This window comes from Echinops telfairi, unplaced genomic scaffold (genome assembly GCF_000313985.2).
Source record: "Echinops telfairi isolate 266 unplaced genomic scaffold, ASM31398v2 ScPeMD7_7409;HRSCAF=8447, whole genome shotgun sequence".
NCBI classification, from domain to species: Eukaryota; Metazoa; Chordata; class Mammalia; order Afrosoricida; family Tenrecidae; genus Echinops; species Echinops telfairi.
The window spans coordinates 1806109-1830594 of record NW_022111309.1 but is presented as its reverse complement, the minus strand read 5'-3'; the positions used below and the strand labels follow the sequence as shown (position 1 = coordinate 1830594).

The 24486-nt window shown below is 48.5% G+C and overlaps 2 protein-coding genes across 6 annotated transcripts in view; one reads left to right on the top strand and one right to left on the bottom strand.

Moving 5' to 3' along the window:
• SYNM (synemin) overlaps window positions 1-9541 on the top strand; it is a 34543-nt gene extending 25002 nt beyond the window's left edge. The window contains exons 5-6 of the mRNA XM_013006472.2: window positions 2951-5388; window positions 6278-9541. Coding sequence (XP_012861926.1) covers window positions 2951-5388; window positions 6278-6628 — 2789 coding nt within the window. The 3' untranslated portion in view covers window positions 6629-9541. The remainder of the gene's footprint in view (window positions 1-2950; window positions 5389-6277) is intronic.
• TTC23 (tetratricopeptide repeat domain 23) overlaps window positions 8677-24486 on the bottom strand; it is a 128308-nt gene continuing 112498 nt past the window's right edge. For 3 of the 5 annotated variants that reach the window (XM_030887368.2, XM_045296481.1, XM_045296482.1), the window contains exons 10-11: window positions 13424-13506; window positions 8677-12590 (exon numbers count right to left, since the gene is read on the bottom strand). In XM_030887368.2, coding sequence (XP_030743228.1) covers window positions 12476-12590; window positions 13424-13506 — 198 coding nt within the window. In that variant the 3' untranslated portion in view covers window positions 8677-12475. Of the gene's footprint in view, window positions 12591-13423; window positions 13507-24486 lie in introns of those variants that run through there. The other 2 variants (XR_006680700.1, XM_045296483.1) reach the window with 2 other exon arrangements.

The following is a 24486-nucleotide window of genomic DNA, read 5'->3' as shown; positions in this document are numbered from 1 at the left end:
TGTAGTGTGGGCATTGACTATATTCAAGGTGCTCTACCATTCTCGCGCTCCCTTTCCAATACTGCACCACAGTCAGCATAAAGCCATGGCTCACCAACTGTCTCAGTAACCTTTCCAGTTGCTGTTGCCAACGCGATCCCACGTAGATTCTTGTTTTGAAAAAGCACACTCTCAGACTGTACTAATTAAGAACAACTATTGTTTGGTTCAAAGAAAACTTCAGAAGGGATAGTTTGGAGTTGAAGTTTAAGATTTAAATACTATCTGTGGACAGTAGTTTAGAGGTTCATGCAACCTTCATGGTTCTAGACAGTCTGGATTCCATTGCGTATGTGAAATTCTGTTCCAAAATGTTCCTCCTTTTGATCAGAATTCTCTAGAGTATTTGATCAAACCCTTTAATGTTTAGAGCCCAGCACCATGCAGATCTACAAGTCCCATGGCATAGGAGGCAATTATTCATGGAGGATTAATTTTTTTTTCCATTCATAATACTTTCTACCTTTACTTCTTAAGTGAAACACGATCCCTTGTAGGCACTTCAAGGATTGGACAGGTCACTGTGTTCTAATCCTCTCTGAGTGAAAACAGCATTCTCGTTGACAGTGTCTCCTTTCTGATCTTAAGAGTCACTTTGAAAATAGCATGGATCTCTAGCTAAGGGGCCACTAAAAGACTGGATGTGTGGGAATTACGGTCCTGATGAATAGCAAGCCTGTCCTGGAAGAAGTGCAGCCAGAATGCTCCTTAGAAGTGAGGATGGTGAGACTTCGTCCAGGGACTTTGGACATGTTATCCGGAGAGAGCAGGGCCCGGGCAAGAGGTCAGTGCAGAAGACGGAGACCGTCAACAGGAGGGGGGGCTGGAACGTGACGACCATCGGGAGGGGGGCGCAGGGCCAGGTGGGGTTTCGGTTCAGGGCGGAACCAACTCGAGGGCACCTAACAACCACAACAGTCAGTCTGTCTGTCTGGCATGGATTAACACGTGACATGCACAAAATAAGATACTCGCTCACTGGATTTTATGGTTTACAAAGCTATCCGAGGCCCTCAAACGTAGCAGTGATCTGGCATAGGACCATGCAACATTTGATGTCCATAAGGAGAACTGACTTCATACCAACTAGTAACAACAGAGTCACCAGAGGTCTTGTTTGTTTGTTTAACTTGTGGATATTTAAGTCCAAAAGTGCATCATGTGGCCTAGAGAGTTTATATCGAGAAAAAAAGAGCTTTGAACCAAGACCTAATGACTGATACTTTTAAGTCAACCAACAAACCTACCTGTGTCTCTCCAGTCGATTCCAACCCACAGGGACCCCTGTGTGCCAGAGTAGATGGCCAGGCCTTTCTTCCCAGGTGCTCTGGGAAGACAAACCCTCCATGATCGTGTTGGTGCCCAAGCATGTTACCCACTTGCACCACCAGGGAGTCTCTGATGGGCACAGACTTCATATCCTTAAACTAAACTTGTTTGTGCAATTGTGTCTTATGCCAAAAGAAAGTAAGCATTAGGGTAAAGACGACCGGTTGTGAACTATTGTGTTAGACTTTGAGCTTCTAAGTAGTTCTTTGCCCTGTATAATATTAGGGGCCACAATAACCTGTGTTGAATAAGCAAATGACTGTTTCTAAATAATGAATTCACCAATATTTATGAATACATTTAGGCTTACTTGGTAACTGGGCATACCACAATGTTGGCTGAGCACCCAGCAGATGACAAGACCCAGACTAGCCTGAGATCTTGGCTCACTGGCTCTCCTTCCAGACCACCTGGTTCCTGCGCAGTCACCTCTGGTGACTTCCGAGACTTCCATCTGGTAGCGGTGAAATTGAAAGGAGGAATCTTTGGGAAATGTTCTGGCCTGGCCTTTCTCGTGTGTCCTGGGATTATCCTCAATGCGGCCTTTGTGTAGGCCGCCTTGGGGAGACCATAAAGGGGAAGGCTGCATCCCAGCTGAGCCAGACGGGGCCTGGCTGGGCACACCGGGGCACTCTTGTGGCCATGTGCTAACTGCAGGCGGCCATTCTTAAGGGCAGGTTACCCTGGAGGAGTTTCACCTCCTCGAGTGGTTGTGGACAGAGAGTCCTGTAGACTGCCTCACAACTCCAGACTGTAAAATTAAACCAGACAGCAGAGTTGGTGATGGGTCTGCTTTGGCCTGCATTGGCTCCTTTTCGAATAACAAGGCAGTCAAGAATAAAAATAGAAGAAATCCTGAAGCTTAAAAAAAAAAAAAAGTTTAATTCCTCAAGATTTGTTGTCCCAACATAGAAATCAGTGAAGAATAAAAGCATATCAAACGGAGAGTGGTGGTGTGATCAGGTGTTTTGTAATTCACCTGTACACTTTCTCATTATAAAGCTCTTCCCTGAAATAAGTAAAATAAACTAAAAGTGGAAATGAAGGATTCCAAAATAACATAAGGTTGTGAAATATCAGCCTCAAGCTTAGTACCCTGGCCTCGCTGCCTCTGTCTTGTGCTTTATATTCAGACCTTTGGTGTTTTATTTAAAGTGAGTGAATATTTTAAGATAAGTAACTGGAGAAAAAGTGCTAGACTGACTAAGGTATCTCTAGTACAATATCGTCTTGGATCAGGGTTTTGTAAACTACCAGAGTGTAGCCTGGGCATCTAAAATGCGTTGTTTATAATGACCTTTCTTTAACCGGGTACCATGACAGGACATGACGTGATCTGTTGTGATGCTTTTAAGGGGCAGCCTGGTGGCCTCGTGGGTTGCAGGCTGGGCTGCTAAGGGTCAGCAGTTGTAACCCCCCGTGCTCTGACGGGGAAAGAAGGGGCTTTCTGCTACCCACCAGGCATGTCTACCTATGAGTCAGCATCAACTCCATGGCAGTGAACTTTTGAGTTTGATGCTTTTAAGATGAAAAAAGTTTAACGATGACTATCAGTAAACAACATTTTGTTCAATTCTTGCAGAATTCAGGCACGCCTATCAACACATCAACTCAGTATTCCAGAGGGAAAATGAAAGAAACCTGCTTCCTCCACAGAAAGCCCCTCCCGTGAGAGTAAATCATAGCCCCTGGCCATATTCTAACCTGCCGAGGAACCTTGGGTCGCAGAGAAGCATGGGCCTTGGAAGTGCTGCCCAGGGAGGCTTCCTGGGCTCTGGGCATTCACCTGTGGCTCCCACCAGGCAAGAAAATGTTTATGGAGAAATGGCCAACGGTCAGACCGGTTTCAACGTTTTTTCTCCAACCTATGGTCTTGTAAGAAACACTGAAACCCATGTGAAAACACTCCCTGGAAGACCGAAGACGGAAGGTGCACGTGACATGACCAGGGACAAAGGCAGGAGAGCCACCAGTGCCCCCACGTCACCCCAAGACCAGCAAGACGGCAAGGCAGTGGGCGCTTCTGAGAGGACGGGGTCAAGCAAGAGGACCATCACTTCAGGGAAGAAAACAGAAGCGAAAACCACAAGGGAGCAGGGAAAACACATACCAGAAACTATCAGGACAAAGCAAGAAGAGAAAGTTTTTGATTCTAAAGAGAAGGCTTCCGAGGAAAGAAATTTAAGGTGGGAAGAGCTGACCAAGTTGGATAAGGAAGCAAGGAAGACGGAAAGTCAGCAAACAAGGGAACAGACGGAAAGGGAGGAATCACAGAGGGAGAGAAATGTTCAAGAGCGAACGACACCAATCCGGCTAGAAGCCTCCCAGGGCGGCGTCCCAAAGGTGTCCCCAACAGGCTCCCAGACGTCCGTCAAGAAGGATGTTGGTGGTGGGACAGGAAGGGAGACGGAAACCAGAGCGATGAGGTTCAGGTTGGACGCAGGCGATGCCCCCAGCTCTCTGACTGGTGATTCCAGGACCACCGCCATCGCAGAAAACATTGTCTCCAGTATCCTTGAGCAGTTCGTGCAGCCTCAGGAGACAGAGGCCCCTGCCACTTCTTTCCCCGACACAAAAGTCACCTACATGGAAAGGAAAGAGCTCAGTGGGGACAGGAAAACCAAGACAGAAATCGTCGTGGAGTCCAGACTGACGGAGGATGTCGATGTTTCCGACGAAGCCGGCCTGGACTACCTTTTAAGAAAGAATGTGAACGAAGTGGAGCTGAAAGGGAAGTCCACGGAGCGGATGATAGGAGATATCATCAATCTTGGTCTGAAGGGGAGAGAGGGGAGGGCGAAGGTCGTCAACGTGCACATCATCGAGGAGCCCATGAGCTCCGTAGGAGAAGAGAAAGCGGAGGAGTTCTCCACGCTGTTTGAGGTGGAGGAGGCCGACGATGTGTCTCCCGAAACAGAGGGGCTTGCTGAGAGGGCAGAGTATGGAGAGGCAGAGAGCACCTTCTCAGGCCGTCTGGGTGAAAAAACCGAGCAGTCCCCTCTGAGCGTAACCCGTGTTGAAGAAGTGATGGAGGCCGGCGACTGGGAGGGAGGGCAGAATTACTTTGTGTCCACTCCAGATGATCAGCAGGGGGGCCATGACAGAGACGAAGGTTCGGTGTACGGTCAGATCCACATCGAAGAAGAATCTACCATCAAGTACTCGTGGCGAGATGAAATCGTGCAAGGGGCTCGGAGGAGGAGGAAGATGGACGACCCATGGGAGGAGGTCGTGCAGCCTGTGGATGCTGCTGCTCCTCTGGAGGGCGGCCCCGAGTCTTCCCATCGGAGGGGACAAACTCAAAGTGGCCAGCTTCACACGGAGCCCACCATCATTGAGAAGGAGATTAAAATACCACGTGAAGTCCACACATCTGTTCAGGGAGTCTTCTCCAAGGAGCCGAAGCACCAACTGGAGGAGGTTATGGGGCAGCTGGAGGAAAGCCTTCCAGAGCGAATGCTAGAAGAGCTATCCGCCCTCACGCGCGAAGGCGCAGGCCAGCCTGGGAGCGTGTCTGTGGATGTCCACAAGGTCCAGGCCAGGGGTGGGGGCTCCATGACCTTGGTCGCTGAAGTCAACCTCTCACAGACTGTCGATGCTGATCAGTTAGATCTGGATGAGCTGGGCAGATATGAAGCCAATGAAATTGAGAGAGCTGTGGAGTCAGTGGTCCGAGAAAGTTTGACCAAGAGGCAGAACCAAGTGCCTGGAAGCCCCGGCAAGGCAGGTGGAGCAGAGCCCCCGGCCGCTGGCACAGGCTTCAAGCGCTGGGCCACCAGGGAACTGTATAGCCCCCCTGGTGAGGGTGGTGATGCCAGCCAGGCCTCTTCTGGCACACAGCAGACCACCTTCCAGGGGCCTGTATCGGCCACGTTGGAAGTCAGCAGCCCCAGGGGCCTTGCCCAGTCGCAGGTGCTGGAGGACGTCAGCCAGTCGGTACAGCACATACAGATAATCCCCACGGAGCTGTGGAGGGCTGCGCAAGTCCCGTCCGAAGGACTCACCTCAGAAGTGGTTGAGGTGAGTAGAGAAGATGCCCCTAATCAGGCAGAGCATGTAGCAGGAGCCAGGGGCTCTGTGAGGCACCTTAAGCTGGGTCCTAACCTGAGTCGAGTGTCCCCGGAAGCCTACTGCCCTCCAGGAGGAATGGGTTAAAGCAGGGGCTAGCCAGGCCAGTTTGGCCGACACCGACCAATCAGGGACACAGGTCACGTTTGGCTCCAAACAATTTCCTGCTAAAAGGGAAATCATTTTTCAGGGCCCTATTCCTGGGGCAGGGAAGGTTGGTGATTATTTTCAATGAGTCCCTAGTTATCCAGACTTCTATAAGGCACCTCAAATCATACCCTGAAGAAGGGCTCAGGGAGCCGATCCAGTTCGCAAGCCCCCTTTAGAGGAAATGGAGCTGGGGTCAGAGGAAGTTCTGCGCACACTGCCCATAGCACATCCCCCAGGCGTAGGCATAATTGGTCCACAGATGCATCACACCACTGAGCAGAGAGTTTGCCCAGGACTCTTCCCAGCCTGCGGTGGTCAATGACTCACGAAGCATTGTTCACAGGGGGCTCGGCAGACAAAACCCAAGCCACGTGCAGTTACACCTCAGGAAAAGCAATTCGTGTGGCAGAAAAGCACTGCCCAATGGCCACTCCTGGATCTCCTCAGGAGGGTGGTGCTGGAAGTTCATCCGAGGCAGCTGGGACCTCAGACATCCGCAGGTCCTGCGGGCACGTTAGACTAGGTCCCCCCGAAACAGAAACCAGGGGACTCACTGTTCCCATGATGCCGTCTTCAGAATATTTGCAGTGGCTGGTTCCGTGGGCTCCCCTGAGCTAGAGGAGTTAGCAGACAGCAGCAGGTCACCCCACCATGTTTGACTGGGGCCCAAAGAAACTTTTTTGCTTTTCAGATGGATGTGAGTCCCATCGCGGCGACATCCCATACCACCCGTTGGACACAAGAGTCCACTAGCGTCTTCTCTGCAGCGAAAGAGGTGGCAGCTCCCAGCATGGCTGAACACGGTGCCTGGAGAGACGCTGGCAGTAGGGAAGACCAGGCAGAGGGTGGGAGCTCTCAGGTCTGGGGTGGTGACAAAAACCAGGCCCAAGAGCCCAAAGGCAGGGAGCAGGCTGCATTTGATAAGACAGTGCAGCTACAGAGGATGGTCGACCAGCGGTCAGTGGTTTCCGATGAAGACAAGGTTGCTTTGCTCTATCTCGACAGTGAGGAGGGGCAGGGAGGGGACGATCACTGGTTCTGAGAGGCAAACACGTGGCTCAGAGTATCTTATTTGGTAACATACCAACATACAAAGGCCTGTACTTATTTTAAGAGGGGGCTCACTTTATGATGCTGCCTCCCCCTTTTTTTTAACTTCAAAGAGGCAATGGCCAATTGACTATAGTTCCTATAAAAAGATTTTATTCAGAGAAATTCTGGTCTTAAGAAGAATTCAAGTTCTACATTTGAGTTGGGGACTTTTACATAATACTTTTCATCTTTTTTATCTTGAAAAAAAAATCCTTTTTCTGGAGTTTTCCTCTCCACATCTGGAGACAGTTTCTATGTTTTGCTGTTTTGACCAATTTTGGTCACAGGAAGGCCCCACATCTTTTTGAAATTATGATTACCTAAAGGTCGGGTGCCGGCACGGTAACTAAACCAAACCCAGAGCCGTCAAGGTGGTTCCAAGGGGCAGTGGCTCCCCAGGGCGGAGCAGAACTGCCCACAGGCTCTCCCAGGCTGTGCGGCCTGTACTGAAGCCTCCTCTCTCCGACACAGCGACGGGCCTGAGGCTCTGAATCTGCCCTTCCCCGCACCTTTGGGGCTCTCATTTAAACCACAACCAGGTTAATACAGCTAACCTTTATTTGCATGTGCTAACACAAAATATTAAGCTAACAGCTTCAGGGAAAACATAAGTGCAATTTTCAGCTTAAGGGAAAACAAGTGCAATTTTCTCTTTTCAAAGTCTCTTTCAAATAGAAATCTTAGGAAATAAGCAGGCCTGCTTATTTATTTTTAAAGGTCTGCTAAATGCTTTAGGAAAAAATTATTTGATACAGAGTTAAAATAATGTCAAGTTTTGAATGGACTGCATGTGCGGAACTATATTTTCTTTGGGGGAGGACAGCTGTAGCCCATTAAAAATCCACTTAGCTGGTGTATGCGCAGGTATACAGAGCACGACACTAGACCAGGTGTTGCTGAAACGATCATGGTGAGTTGCTTCCAGGAGCGTTTCCTCTTTGCAGCATGAGCCTCTGATTCTAGCTCAGTTCAGCAACAGCCAGCCCCTATAAGAGTAGACTTGCGCGTCTCTCTGACTGCGTAACCCTCAGCCCCTGAGCATTTCATTTCACTGGTGGGAGGTCGACTTCAAGAGGATGTGCTGCTCACACTGCAGCTGGACTTGCAAGATGGTGTGTGCAGTGAAAGCAGACACACAGGTGCTTGGGCACCTTCCAAAGAAGCCGCTCTCAGCCCACCGGTTACGGAATGGTGGTCTCCCTGGGCTCGGAGATGGAGTGCTTAACCACAACAACGAACAGACCTCATGGAATTTTGTTTGCACTTTCAACAGAAATAATAGCAGTTGGGGTGTTTTTTTCCAGGGGAAGAAAGAATAGATTAAGATACCTTGGGGAAGCAAGTTGCTGCCTCTCCCCCAATCCTGCACCAAAGCACCCAGGAGCACCCCAGAGGATGACAGAGGCCAAGTTCTCAGGGGCTACAGGGCCTGAGCCTGCAGATAGAAGCCACTGTGTGTGAGACATTAGGATGCTGTCTTAGACTAGTTTACACCGGCACAAAAGTGTTTCTAAAGCATCTGTCAAGTCTTGGAGTCACTTAGCGGTAGCATCTCTAGCAACAAGGCATTTCAGCTCAATCGGGCTGCCTGGACTTGCGGGCACAGTATCCTGTGAGGACACATGCTGAGGAATGGCCAGGGACGAGCGTGATGCCATCCTCAGCAGGCGAGGGTAAAGTGGCTGTGGGTAGTCGCATCGATTGGTCTTCTGGCATCGGAAACCCGAGGGAGGAAGCTAGCCACGCTGCCCTCTTGCACATGTGGGGACAGTGCTACAGCGCCAGTCTGTGGTACGGAGTGTGTGTGTCTTCCCGGTGGGGGAGTCGGAGGAGTGCAGCTATGATTTCTTGAAAAGCTCTTGTGGATCCTTTGGGAAAGGATCATAGTGATGGGTGTATGACTTGATGAATGTAATCTATGTCCTTTAATCATTCATGTAAAACTTGGTAAATGTTTCGTTACAATTATTTTTACAGTTATCTAAACAAAAACATCTGTGAACCAAAGTATCAAAAGTTTATTTCAATTGTACATTTAAAACATTTTTAATCTACGAAAATGAACTCCTGATTAGTATAAATAGGTGTTGCTTTACTACTCCCCAGAGAGCTCTCATTTCTAATGTAGCCAAAGACATCCCAACCTTGCCTTCCTTGTAATGGGCATTTTTATGGTGAGAGTTTGATCAAGGTGACCACCTAGTGTTTTGATGGCAAAACAGACTGACGATCAGGAATCTGATTTGTGAGTTTAAGCAGCTTAGTTTGAGCTAATCGCCCTAGATCACAACTTTGCACATGGATGCTAACACAAGCAAGTTATTATTTTCCTGACCCACTTCTACTTCGGAAGATAAAGTTAGACCTTCATTTTGCTTTCTGAGTCTGCGTGCACATCTTGAAGGAGTGTTTCTGAAGCACCTGTTTTTAAAGGTCCGTTAACAGTATGGAATCCCTGGCTGTGTGGATTAAAGTCAGGATAATTCAGCAACAGTGTGCACCCTCAACATGATGACAGGCCACCCACAGCTCTGGGGTTCCAAAGCAGAAATGGGAGATGCCGGACCCAATGCTGTGGTTGCAGGGCTGGGGTGCAGCCTGTCTCTCTGTTCATTGTTGTGCAGACAAGATGGTGTCGAGCGAGTACCTTTCCCTACTTCCCACTGGCTGTGGAATTGTGTGTTTAAAATGTATGTTCAGAACGCAATCAAAAAGCTGGTTTTGCTAGCCTCTTATTCCGTAAGAAGATAAACATCACAGGAATGTGTAAAAATAAAAGCCTAAGCAAGAAAAAAAGAGTCTACAGTTTTTCTAAAGAGCATGAATCTTTTCCAGTATACAGTGGTGGTGTCTTTTTAAACTCCGAGCAAATCATGGCTTACATTACGTGTTTATGGAAACACGGAATCACAGGAGAGCCCTCTAAGACATCGCTTAGTTTCCCCGCCTGAATCCGAGCTTGGTAATAGCTCACATATTCTAGCAGGCAGGGGAGACAGCATAAACTTACTGGTTGGTATTCAAGTACAGCCTGAACAGTGTGGTTAAGGTCAGCATAGGAGGTCAATGCAAACAGGGTGATCAGCTCTCCTGCTTGCCCAGGAAGGAGGTGTCGTCCCCAAGATGAGATGCAGCACTTCGGGGTGGGGGGGGGGGGTTACCCAATGGTGCAAATGAGGAGGTGTTCAGGCCATCGTGGAGGAGCTTGAAAAACAAGGTGGGTTGAAGCCACGGAGTAGCTGGCAATCCTTACCTATTTGTAACTGCTTACCCTTTCTGCAGACTCGCTGCCGGTGGGTGCTGTGTGTCAGTGTGCAGACTCCTAGTGGCCCCGTGTGACAGTGGACCTGCCCCATCAGGGAAGCAGATTGCAAGACCTCTGTCTCCGCAGTCCCTGGTGGGTTTCAACTGCCAACCGTCCGTTCGCAGTCGACTGCTTTGATTGTGCCTTCGGGGCGCTCTCCGTTTGTTCCTATTTAACAAATAGTCTTTAAAACAGCTGTCGTCTCCTCAGGTTGAGTTAACCAATGCAATGGCCTTCTAGCAAGCCCGACTTGGCAGGCGGGCTGCCTAGACACTACCATAAAAATGGTAAGCCAAATGCAACATGCAATAATCCTGGAACCCTGAGGTTCAGGGGAAAGGGTAAAAGAAGCAGATTAAGTGCTGACTGCGAGCAGAAACAAGGCAAATTGTGATGAGGAACAGGAAGGACGTAGTGAATCCTTAGCCGGCCTCACACAGCGCTGCCACTTAAAACGCTGGCAAGCAGCACTCTTGTTATTACCTGGGCAGCAGCCCCATGGTCTGCTTTGACCCAGCTATTGGAGTGCAGGCTTCTCAGCTCTGAGGGTGTGCAGGTGGGATCTGCAGCTGCTGGGCTCCCAGGCTGGGCAGGTCTTCCTGTAGGCCTGAGCACACTGCACAGAGATCTGCAGGAGTCTGGGAAGTGCTGCCTTGACCCAGGCAGGTCAAAGGGGTGGCCAGTCCACCTGTCCTCCCTGAGACGGAGGCCGGAGAAGCTTCTTTTTCTTTGGTGATTAAATGGGGACGGATGTCATGATGGGCAGGAGGCGGAGGGCGGCATTGGTGAAGGAGGAAAAGGAGGTGTTCGGAGATGACCGCGTCCAGGACAATGAAGGGATACGAGAGAGGCCATGGACACATTCTCTTTCATTCCATGTGCAGTTGGAAACCACCAGCAGCTCCTCCTGTAAACAGTTACAGTCCTGGACGCCCATAGGCGGTCTCCAGAGTCCGCAGTGACCCGGTGGTTTTTGAATGGTGATGGTTGCATACGGTGGGCGGATCCGATGTTCCTGAATTCCACATAAACATTGAAATGGCATGTGTTCTGCGAATCTATTTTTAACACTAAATAACCGAAAAACTCGTCATGAAAAGGCAACTGCCACATAAGCCACACATTCCAGAAGGACCGTGGTGGGCTTGTGGCACTGACTGGAAAGGGAACAGGCACTGGGGGCTGCTGCCTGGAACTGGTGGCCTCCCACGTGGCCCACAGCACACGGTCTCCTGGGCTCCATGGCAGTGGGGACAAGACAATCAGTCACAGAGAGGGAGGGCTGGGTGAAGTCATTCCTCTTCTGCCCCGTTACAGCCCTGTGGGGTATTGCCCTCACCATCTCTCAGGGTGGCACCCTGCACAGGTAGGGCTAGAGGGGCTTGGGCTTCTCTGGTGCTGAGGTTCTGCCATTCTGTCCCTGTGCAACCAGGGGGTGGGGGTTCCTGGAGCCTGCCTGAGCTACCCCCAACCACCCATGGGTGCTCCATCCACCTGGCCCTGCACTGGTTTCCCTTCGTCTGCGAGGACAACCTTGCCACTGGAGCCCGGCCGTCACTGTGGGTCCTGGGGTGCACCCACACACGTGCTGAGCCTGGAGCGCTGACGGGCCTGGAGCTCAGGGCAACAGGGCCCGGGCTGAGCCAGCGCACAAAGACGCTCCGAGTGGCAGCCACCGGCTTCTCCCTGCTTGGAGGACAGAGGCCACAGGAAGATCATAAAGTTCTGCCAGGACCCTCCTGCCCAGCAAGCTCAGTGTTGGCAGCACCCTGTCCGCTTGCCTTACATTTCCCCGACGCTGCCTCCCAGCCCAGCCCAGTCTGTCCTTGCTGCTGTGGCCGCCAACGAGCGCTCGTGCAATGTTGAGCCTCTAGCAGCACCGCAGTCGTGAGCTCTGCGTGGCCGCGGCTGTGGTGCTGACGGCCGGTGCTCAGTCAGTCTGACGAGGGACTGAAGACAGGAAGGGGCCCCTTTTCAGGCTGGAGGGACTCCAGGGTCGACTTCAGTTGAAACACACCTTCCTAAACACAGGACACCATGAGCTTCAGGCTCCCTTTTATTACCCTTCTCTTCTCAGTCTATTCTTTCTAGGGGTGAGGGGGGTGGTATTCTGAACTTTGTTGCTCCCAAATCTACAGACCTGAGCAAGGTGCTAGACAGGCAACCAGATGCCAAGTCTATGCACCTGTGTCCCTGCACAGTGCACCCAGAGTTTTGAGCTTGGAAGGAAGTCTCTTGGCAGTGTGGATGGGTAAAAAATTTCTTGGCAAGAAGAACTACTCAGATGGTAAAAAGGAAAGTGCTTTGTAGCAGCGCCAGAACCCCTGAAGGGCTGCACTCACTGTCAAAATGTGGTGTGGAGGTCAGGGACGTCGCTGTTGGATGCTGGATCCTGGAGGATCCACACCCTGGCTGGTGAATCCTATCTTGCAGTTGGAGAGAGCTGTAAGTGGCCAGGTCTGATCGCAGCTTTCTTTGAGGTGGGGGCAGGTCTCAGTCTGCGGTGTTGGCCTTTGCCTTTCTAGGCACAGGATACTGAGGTCTGGTGGGACAGACTGCTGGCAGGGCTTTCTGAGCCTGCCTGGACTTCCCAGCAACCTCCAAGGCCCTGCAAGAAAGCCGGGGCGGGGGGTGGGGGTGGGGGTGAGTGAAGGCCCTTCAGACATGCACAGCCCCTCCACAGCCTGCGCTTGCCTACCCACTGAGCTACATTTAATTAAGGCGCCTCGGGAGGGGATGGAAATGAAAGGAAAATCATGCCACAAAAAGATAAACATTTTTCCCCCTTGTGACCAATTTTGCTAAGATGAGACAATCTTGAGCAGAACACGAACAAAATGGATCGATGAGTTGGGTTGAAGGCCTCTTTAGCTCCCCATCCCTGGTAACAGGCACGGAGGAGCTCTGATGGTGCCGTGGACGAGGCTTAGGTTCCAACCCCACGGACAGCCTTTCAAATCCACCAGACATTCCCCCCACCCCGCCGTGGGAGAAAGGTGAGGAGTAAGTCTCCAAGAGCGACGCACAGCCCTGGAACCCAGAGGGCGGTTCTCGTCTCCTACGAGTCAGAGTGGACTCGGGCAGTACGTTTCATTTCTTGCGTGACAAAGGTCTTGTGACATAGGGGTATCTCTGGCAGGCCGAGCAGGGCTGCTCCGTAGGCCACACGTGTGGTGTATGCCTTCTCCCTCCAGCAGGCATGTGGGAAGACAACCCAGCACGGCCTGTGCCATTATTCTGCTTCTTAAAAATCTGGGCCAAGACTCTGTTCCATCACTCGGTTGTCAAAGGAACTGACCTTGCATAGCTTATGAATGACGAAACCTGCCAGTGAAACTTTCCATGGGCCACCTCAGAGCCTTTTAGAACCAGTTCCATTTGAGACTATGAATAGCAGAGGAATGACATCGTCAGAGGAACACGGAGGAAAAGCCAACTCACTTGGACAGGCCGTCCAGGGTCTGCTGGGTAGCCAGGGTCTTCTTGTCCTGCGGTCCGTATAAGAGAGTCTGAATCTGAAGGCACTGTGAGACAAATGGTGATTATTAGGCCATGAAATGTCACTGAGAGAACTCTGCAGGAAGACAAGACTGCCCTTGACCGAGAGAACAATCCTTCATTCATAGGCCCATGCTATGGTGGGACCAGTGAGTCAGGGTGTCTCCATAGGGACAATGGAAGGAGCTCTCATCTGGAGCTCTTCAGGATCCATGGAACAAGTGTACAGTTTTGACATCACGCCAGAGGGCTCCCAGTGACCACCTGCGTGCAAAAATGTGTTTGCAAGTATTTAAAGGCAAAAACCTTGACACTGACAAAGCTGTCCTCTAGTTTCTATTTTTAAATGTCCTTTGCTACAGCACAGAAAAGTTATTTTCTTAAAATAGTTTTTGGGTTTTGCAGATATTAAATGTTTTTATTTGGGCTACCTTTATAAAAGATTCTTTTATAAATTGATTAAAGATAAATATTCTGTTTATGAATTGTCTAGGACTAATATTTGCTTAAATTCCCCCCCGCTTCTGTTTATTGCCTTGCTATATGCTTGCTTAGCTCAGCCCTACAGCAAACTCAAGAAAAGTGGATACAATTGTGCCTAACGTGGCCAAAATAGTTTTGAGGAACAAAAATCTTTTCAGCATGTTATACTAGAGGTCAATGATTTTTTTTAATTAATCATTTTATTGGGGGGCTCTTACAAATCTTATGACAATCCATCATTCAATAGTATTCAGCACACTTGTGCATATATTGCCATCAACATTTCCAAAATAATTTCTCTCAACTTGAGCCCTTGGTATCAGCTCCTCTTTTTACCCCTCCCTCCCTTGCCTTCCTACACTTGTGCAACCCTGATCAATGATATATTATTGCTGTTGTTTCGTGGCACACTGTCCGTGGTCTCCCTTCACTGGCAGTTCTATTATTTGTCCCCTGGGGGTTGGGCTATATATCCAACCTTGTGATGGGTTCCCCCTTTCCCCTCTTTCTCCCCAGCCCCCCGGTCAATGATTTCTATGAAAGCCCAGGTGGTGTCATGAATCTGAGTGAAGCTGCTAACTGCAAGGTCAGCAGTTCAAAACCACCAGCTGCTCCGCAGGAGGAAGGTGAGGCTTTCTACTCTTGTAAAAAGTTACAGTCTGGAAAACTCACAGGGACAGTGCGAACCTGTGCTATGGGGTTCTCTATAGTACTCGACTCAAGGGCAGTGAGTGATAGGGATAGATACATAGACCGATGGACTAGAAGAGAGAACCGAATTCTTGGGACATGTCAGAAGCGGTCTGACAAGCACCATGAGGAAGCAGTGGTCTACTCAAGAAGGGTTTCTGAGCCAACTGGTTTTGCAAATGGAAAATAACCAATCCCCATCCCATACCAAACACAAAAACTAGAAAGGACTAAGTGTGAAATGCGAAACTTGGAACTACTGAAATGATTGGAGAATATCTTTACAACTTGGCAGTAGAGAGGTCTGAGTATTTGTGAGACAAGATCTAGACCCACCAAGGAAGGAAATGACTGACGCAGTTCAGCCATATAAACACTTACAACATCTGTGCATCAAAATCCATCACATGAAAAGTCCAAGGACACACTGCGGACTGCGAGAGACTTGCAAAGCACAGAGAGAAAGGATTAGTACCCAGAATACAAAGAGTCCCTACTGGGCGATGTCCCCACCTTGTCCCTCAGTTTGTCATACTGTGATGGCATGTGCATTGATGTGAGGCAGCCAGCTATGCCAGTGGTATATCAAGTACCAGCAGGGTTACCCGGAAAACCAGAGATTCAATTCAGACTCAGAAGAGGATGTTATTATTGATGTCAGATGGATCTTGGCTCAAAGCAGAGACGTCCTGGAAGATGTTTACTTCTGTTTCATTGACTGTGCAAGCCATTCGACTTTGTGGATCATAACAAATTACAGATTACGTTGAGAAGAATGGAAATTCTGGAACACTTCATCATATTCATACAGAACCTGTACATGGACCAAGAGGTCGTCGTTTGCAGAGTTTAAAATCAGTAAAGCCATGCTTCAGGTTCGTATCGTCCGATTCACTCTGGACTGCACACGGAGCAAATAATCTGAGGACCTGGACTGTGTGAAGAAGCGCTCAACATCAGGACCGGAGGAAGACTTCTTAACCACTGCGATCGGCAGACGGCGCACCCTGGCTAACTGAAAGGGAGGCGCACTTGAAACACGACTGACAAACATCAAGCACTGCAGCAGCCAACGGGGGTTGCAAGTCAACGTAAAGAAAACCCCCAATCCTCACAACTGGACCAATATACAGAATCGCGATAAACAGAGAAAAGGTTGAAGCTGTTAAGGATTTCATTTTACTTGGATCCACAATCAACGCTCATGGAAACATCTGTGTTGAAGAGGAAGGATGCCACTTTAAGGGCCAAGGTGGCCTTGAATTTCAGTCACCTCCACCTGCATGAGTAAGGAAGGGCCTCTGACATGACGTTTACAACATGAAAAACAAACACAGAAATGAGTGATAAAGAATGGGAATGATTCTATCAAAGTCAGGATAGAAATGTTCTGGGGATGGGCTGGGTAGGGGGACATGGGCGACTTCAACTGCATGGGTAACGTTTTAAGTTGAACCGGGAGTTATGTAAATGATGGCTGTATTCTTCCATACTCTTCTTCATGTCTGAAACTTTTCATAACATTTTAATGATTAAATTGGTGGGTTTTTGGACTTTCAAACAGTAGCTTAAGTTAACAGTTTTATTTAAGTCTGAGGGGTTTAGGACATAGCACTGAGCCTGTTTCTTCATTCGGGCCGTGAGCCATTTTCAGGTCTCTGAACACTGGCCTGCAGGCGGCACAGACACTACTGTCTCTTTAAGCCGTGGGAAATATCAAAACTGCCTGAATGCTTACTTCAGTCTTAATCTTGAAATCTGAGAACGGCTCCCTTTGGAGGAACAAAAATAGAACAGACTAGAATATGGCAGGATATTTTTAAGGAATGGAAAACATTCACTCAGAATTTCTTAGTTGAATTCTACAGTATACACCCAGAAGGAGTGGGCGTTTTCTGTTACTTTATCTCTGCAAAGCTAACCCTCTCAGTCACTACATCACACAGGTCCAGCCTTTTGAAATCTGCACGGGGCCTTGGCCTGACCCATTCTTAGATGTTATCCGTTGCATAGCTTTGAGACAGCTTTGCTTTAACAGCAGACAGAGAGCCTGGCCTCGGACTGGTAGGAAATTTAGAAAGAGGAACATAGGCCTGGAGGAAGGTTCATTCCACAAGCTGAGCTATGCAGTGGGCACCAGCTTGGCTGAAAGTGAGGAGGACTTGAAGCACTTACAGACGACAGTCAAACACTGCAGTCTTCGGTATGGTGAATGGTTAACTTAGTATAAAGATAACAAACATCCCCACAACTGGATCAAGAGACAACCTCCTGATAAAATCAGGAAAGGTGTGCGTCGGGGTTGTATCCTCTCACCTTAGTTACTCCATCTGGCTGCTGAGCAAGGAATCTCAGAAGCTGGACGATCTGAAGAAGAAGGCGACAACTGTGCTGCTTTGAGAGGAAAGGCTCAGCATAGGCTTTAGACACCATGACACTTGGGGAAGCTCGTCCAGCACTCAGCTCCGTTGAGTTCCTGCGACAGGAAGCTGGATGAGTCTTCCTCCTGTCGACAGCAGTCACTGGAGGCGGAACGTTGAAGGGACAGCGAGCCAGAAGCAAGCCTGAGAGAGGCCTCTCTCAAGGGCATACTCTAATTCTAATTTATATCCTAGTACATGACAAGAAATACGTTCACTCGATAAAAGATCAAGTATGTTTTAGACCCACCCAGTCCTCCCTGTTTACCTATTTATGAGGGCTTCCACCAGCCCATTCTGAGAAGAGCTGATGTCGGCCTGGCTTGGGTGTTACTGCATTCATTGTGGGGTTGGACTTTTGCTGCCATTATAACGCTCATTTGAGACAGGGTGAGGTCGCAGCCGGGTCTGTCTTACACGGGGCCTCAGAAATCTGAAACTCCGGAGCGATTTCTACCTGAGTCCTTTGCTTGTGCACTTGTTCTCTCCCATGCTCCTCCTCCTCCAGGGAAAGAGATCCCACTAGCTGCCTATTCATGAATCCCCGAAAACAATGACAAGGCATTTTTATGTTTATACATATCCTCATGGCTGTACTGTGTTATGTGCTGATCATCTTTCTGGGAGCACGTTGTTAGGGGAACAATAAAGAACTTCAAGGTTTCCCAAAGCTTCACTCTTCAATCACAGAGTCCCGAGAGGTGAACTTTATCCTCGTTCTACCTCCTGGACTTCAGCCAAGACTTCCCTCTTCCTGGTTTAATAGGTGTTGTTTTAAAGGGGGCAGTGGTGGGTGACTTGTAGAATTCTCTTCTTCCATGTGAAAGACCTGGGTTCAACTTTCAACCAGTGCACCTCATGTATGGCACAGTCCATCGGTCAGTGGAGGCTCGCATGCTGCCATGATGCCCAACAGATTGCAGTGGAGTGTCTAGATGAAAACAGACTAGGAAGAAAGGCCAGGCAATCCACCGAAAATCAAGGAAAGCCCCGTGTCTCACAGTGGTGTGAGCCCGTAGTGCAGGGCTTGCGATGTGGCAGGGCTAACTTGGCAGCAGCCAACACAGCATCACCCTGAAAGGGCTTCCCCTAAAACCCCAGTGTCATGAAAATCGCGGCCAGAGCTGGGAGACCGCAGAAGTGCGTTTCTATTTCAGGGTGACAATGGCCTGGGAAGCTGTGACGCAGCAAGATATAAATGCTGTTCATCCGTTAACTGAAATAATTGGTAAGAGATACTTTTGAGATAGCAAATATATATTTTTTTCACTAGAAAATATTTTACAGTTATACCTTTAAATCCAGAAAGCAAAAACTGAATTATTAAATGTTCTGCCACGTTTAACTAAATTGAAGATTTGGGGGTAAAATAAGTATTTTAAAAACAGACATTATTACCCTATATCCAACAAGAATCTGCTAACCAAAACATGAAACTTCCACAACAGCAAAACAGGTAATCCAAGTATAAAGTGGACAAATGACTTGAATGGGTGGCTCACAGAGGAGGACAATCAAATAGGCACCGAGCACATGCGAACACGATCCGCAGTGCTGTCGTCAGAGAGCTGCACATCATTACATACCCCCTCGGGTGGCTAAGATTTATAAATGAATGAGTGAGCACCGATGAGGATGAAGGTTAATTAGGACCGTCCTCCTTACTGGCGGGAATGCGGAGACTGTACAGCCATTCCGGGAAACAGGAGAGTGGCAGCTGTTACTCAGAAACCTAGCCACCGAACTGCCACATGAGCCAGGGGCTCCGCTCCTAGGGATATGCCTACAAGACTTGCAAGCAGAGACTCGAAAAGAGACCTGCCCCGCAGTTTCCCAGAAGCACACTTACAATAGCTAAAAGGTGGACCTAATCCACCAACAGATGAATGTGACGCGCCCATACAGTGGGACACTGACTGTCGTCTTGATACGTGCCTCAGCATAGGTGAAACCGGGCGACATTGTGCTGGCTGGAACCAATGACAAAGGACCGCTATTGTATGACGTCACATACAAAAAGATAAGAAAGGGAATGTACAGCTATAAGAGTGTATTAGTGGTCGCCAGGGGCAGGAAGTGATGGGAAGATCTCGCTGATTCAGGGTAGGGGTGCACAGGGTTACAATTGCTATAAATAAGATGTACACACACACACACACAAAAAAAAGATGTACACATGTAAAATCTTGACTTGTCATCCGGGTAGCAATTTTTCTTTACTGACAGCTACTCATGAGCAGGAGACACATTTCCTTGCTCACCCTTGCATCCCAAGGATATAAGTAGATGTAATATTTGCTGAGTGAGCGCATGATTAATTAATGAACAAACAGATCGACTGAGGACGTTCTTATATGCGGTCCCACGATGTGGCTCAGGCTGCTCTGAAAAGGATCACAGAGGTCTTGGATAGAGCAGGGGCAAAAGGTGGTAGAGTCAGTCATCAAAGGGACCAGGCTTACTGGTTGCATAACGAATGGTGGAAGTCCCTTGGTCACCCTTCAGGTCTGGGATTAAATCCCGTGGCTCCACTTTCAGCTAACCAAGGGTGTGGCGAGTCACAGCAGTGAGGTGCAGGCCTGCGAGGGCAGCATTGGCCCAAGGGGAAAGTTCAGAGGGTTAGAGGGAATGGAGGAGTGGAGCTAGGAAGCACAGGAGGAAGAGGGTGTTCATTGAGGGGATGTCAATGAACCAAGAGCCTATGAATCGATGTAGCTGAAGCTGGTCATCTGCTCTGTGATCCTGCGCAGTGAGGCTGAAAAGGAAAAGGAAGAAGGCAAGCTGCAGATTGGGCCCTGGGGCTTCAGGGATTCATCAGAGACTGGGACCAGGTAAGAAAGATGGGTTGTGAAAGCAACGTCAGAAATCTTCAAATTTCAATACCATCAAGTTCAAGAGCAGAAAGAGTGCTGACTGCTGTTTGTCTCCCCAGCTTACTGGTTGCGTAGGGAATGGTGGAACTCCTGACATTGTGGGCCTTAGCCACCCTCCAGATCTGGAACGGAACCCTGTGGCTCAGCTTGATTAGGAAAGAACCTGAAGCGTTTGCTGCAGGTGTTAAAAACTCATCTTTGATATGACTTTGAGTTTTGAAGGCAACCTACCAGGGAGCTGGAGGGGCATGAGCTTGCTGTCTCTTTCCTGTGGTCTGCCTCTGAGCTGCCACGCTTAGCCAGTGGACAGCGTGTGCGCGGTGGCAGCTGTGGGGAAAGTTGAGCTGACTCAGTATGCCTGCTGACATGGGGTTCATTCTGACCCAGTGCTCTCATAGGACAGGTCATCCTACCCCATCGAGTTTCCAAGGCTGTCCTCTTTATGGAGTGGCTAATGGGGTTGAACCATTGGCGTGTTGGTCACCAGCCAAGCCTTTTAACCACCACTGGTGCTCCTGGATTTGGGATCCGGTGGCTTTAAAAGCCCCACAGAGTTGAATTCCCATACTCACAGAAGGCAAACAGATGTACATTGTTTGGATTTTCTGAAAAGGTGCAGTTGTTGTTAGGTACCGTCAAGCCAGTTCCAGCTCAGCGAGACACTGTGCACAACGGAACGGAAGGCTGCCTGCTCCTGCGCTGTGCTCACAATTGGAGATTTGAGCTCGTTGTTGCAGTCACTGTGTGCAGTCGTTATTCAGGGCCATTTTTACAACCACCCCTCTGCAGACGTGGGCCAGGATGTCAAACCCCCAGTCCCATCGCTCAGGCCTGTCCTTGAAGTCCTCGGGCAGTATCAGAGCTTCCATCAGGGAGGCTCAGACCCTGAGAGGGTAAGGAACAATCCTGGGTATTGATAGTCACTAGTTACTGCAGCAAGGGTCACAGCTGTAATCTGAATACCCAGACGACAGCATAAACATATAAAACTTTTTGCTTTGCTTTTCATTCCTAGCATGATCTGTGCTGGGTTTGTTATGCTATTGCTTACATTTTCTCTTTCTGGGAGAAGAAAAACAGAGCCAGAGAAAGTAAAACTTTTGAATTTTACCAACCCTGAGGATGTGAAATCACTGATATTCTTCACACATATTTTTACCTGGTGGTAGTTTATGTCTACCATGGAGAAATTACCCAGAACCTATGAATTATTCACTGTTTGCACATCAATTCTCAAGGCTAATATTAAGGGAGAAAAAAACCCAAACACTTCAGAAACAATAAAACACAGACACGTGATATGTCTTAAATGTGTAAACAACCGTATAAAAGTATTTTCAGAAAGGTTATGGTGCCCAGCTATCAAAAGGTATAGCATCTGGGGTCTTAAAGGCTTGAAGGTAAACAAGCGGCCATCTAGCTCAGAAGCAACAAAGTCCACATGGAAGAAGCACACCAGCCTATGCGATCACAAGGTGTCGAAGGGATCAGGTATAAGGCATCATCAGAACAAAAAAATCTTACCATAGTGAATGATGGGGGGCAGTGCGGAGTGGAGACCCAAAGCCCATTTGTAGGCCACTGGAGATCCCCTTGCAGAGGGGTCTCGGGGAGGAGACGAGCCAGTCAGGGTGTGATGTAGCAACGAAAAATACAACTTTCCTCTAGTTCCTAAATGCTTCATCCGCCCCCACTATCATGATCCAAATTCTACCTTGCAAGTCTGGCTAGACCAGAGGATGTACACTGCTACAGATAGGAACTGGAAATACAGGGAATCCAGGGCGGATGATCCCTTCAGGACCAGTAGTGTGAGTGGCCATACTGAGAGGCTAGAGGGAGAGTGGGTTGGAAAGAGGGAACCAATTACAAGGAACTATATGTGACCTCCTCCCTGGGGGATGGACAACAGAAAAGTGGGTGAAGGGAGACGTTGGACAGGGCAAGATATGACAAAATAATAATTTATAAATTATCATGGGCTCATGAGAGAGGAAGGAGCGGGGAGGGAGGGGGAAAATGAGGACCTAATGCCGGGGGCTTAAGTGGAGAGGAAATGGTTTGAGAATGATGAGGGCAATGAATGTACAAATGTGCTGTACACAATTGATGTGTGTATGGATTGTGATAGGAGTCATATGAGCCCCTAATAAAATGATTTAAAAAAAAAAAGATTACCTGGAGCAAAAGGTAGGAGAAAAGATGATCTGTAATAAGAGAGAGAAGAAAGTATTTTGTATGCACAAACTGGACAGCAATTGCTTAACAATATTTGCTTCCTTAATTTAACTGTTGTCATGTCTGATATCATTTTTCATGACAAAGCCGTTTACTAATGTAAAAATAAAAAAATACATTCCTCTAACAATAACATAAGAAGGAAGAAAATATTCTAAAATTGATTGTGGTGATAATGGCACAACTCTTCTTAATAAGATTGAACTGTTGAATTATGAGATATGTGAATTGTAAGGCAATAAAAAGGAGGGAAATTGGATTTGAGGCGACTATTGCAGCCCAATGACAGCTAAGAAAAGAATGTTGGGGTCGAGGAAAACTGAGAATCTAAGCGTAAACTCGTGCGGGTTACCATGGCTCTGTGCAGTCTCTGCATTGGGCTCAACTACGCCAACATCAGAGTACAAGTAGGTGGGCCCGGTGGCTCTATGAGACACGAGTCATGGCTGAGGCGAAGCATTGACAGTTGGTGCAAGGACTAGAACACAGCCAGGACCTGACGATCTGCTCTCAAGTCTTGACGTGCGTTTAAAGAGCAATTATCAACAATCGCCTCATTTCTTACGCAGTGACAATGATGAGGGCAACAAATGTACAAATGTGCTAGACACAATGGATGTGTGTATGGATTGTGAAAAGGGTTGTACGAAACCCCAATAAAATGCTTTAAAAAAAAAAGATTTGTTACAGTGGGCTTTGAATTTCTTGAAGAGTTTACTTACATAAAATGACATTACTTTTTTATGAAAAATGTTTAAGGTTCACCGCTTTAAGGCAGCCAGACAATGGACTGATCCCTGATCAGAATGCCAATTGACAGACCAGACGACGGATGGGACCTAAGCCCCACTTCACAACATAACTGCTGCTGGACCCTTGGCGGCCATCAAGATGGCCCCAGCTCACGGAGATCCCGTATTTGACAGAGCAGAACTCTGTCTATCTGCTGTCTTTACAAAGCATATAACCAGGCCGGGAGAGGCCTGCAGAGCTACTGGGTGGGCTTGAACCTCCAAGCTTTAGGTACATTTGTACTGTGCTGGCTCCCTCCACAATCGGAGTAACCAGGCCCGGGTTTATTAGTTGTGTGACTGCAGTCTTTCTTTTCCCCGGGGTGCAAACGCTGGCACTCTAGAACCACCCATGTCTCCGTGCTTCAAAAGTATGTACACTCGAGCTGTGCAAATGTCCCTTTGGAGCCAACAGAGCTCTCCTATTTCCTCCTGCAGACAGATGGCTTTAAAAAACAGATCAATAATATAGATTTGTCTAGTCAGTAATTCCACCCTGCTGTCTGATTTGTTTCTCAGGTCCTCCTGCTTTCTGGGCCTGGGAAAACACCCCCGAACCATTCAGTAAGGGGCAGCACATCTGGCAAAGCCTCTTTTCAGTGGATTTCTACTACTTATTGGAAGCCTTGGGCTCTAGAAAGTGGGTGGCCTTGGTGCTAAGTATGGAATTTCAGAGACGCTGGTTCTGGACGGAGGTGAAGAGCAAGCATCAAGTCCCTGCTTGCGTTCTCGTCCTCCTCCAGTGACCAGCTGGCCCTCAGATGGGTCCACCCGGAGAGCTGGAAATGAAAGCTCTAAGCACACGGCACACACGACTTCTTTAAATATGAGCTCCAGCCCTTTGCGTGCCAATTCTGAGGAGTGAGATCTTTAAAACGTCATTGCTGTCAGGACAGAAGAGGTCACATCCCAGGAAAACAATGTCACCGGATTCCCACCATGGCTATTCTGAAATCGCTTTTCTTGTGCCCAAGCTGAGCTGATTTTCAGCCTCTGGGGAAGCAGTGTGGCCCCACATGTGCTTCTCAAACTTCCCCCAGGAAGCTGGCTAAAACTCTAATCCCCTGGCTGATTCAGAAAGACACTTGATATCAGTGGTTCAAGACCCACTCTTAGCAAAAAAAAAAATATGGGGGGGGGGCTTTACTTGGGCGTAATCTACCCACGGAAGTCCACTCATGTTGACCCGAGGCCGCTGCTTGGTAACAGTGGGCAGTGATGGCTATAGCAGGGCTGCGGACCAAGAACCACTCTCCAGGGAGCAGCCCCACCCAGTGACTGACCTAACATCACACCACCACCAGCTGCTGTCCAGTGGACTCTGACTCATGGGGACCCCTGGTGTGTCACAGTAGAACCGTTTGTGCTCGATGGCTTGTTTTTAAGATTTTTTAAAAATCATTTTATTAGGGGCTCATACAACTCAATGCATACATCCATCCATGTGTAAAGTACATTTGCACATTCATTGCTCTCATCATTCTCAAAATATTTGATCTCCACTTAAGCCC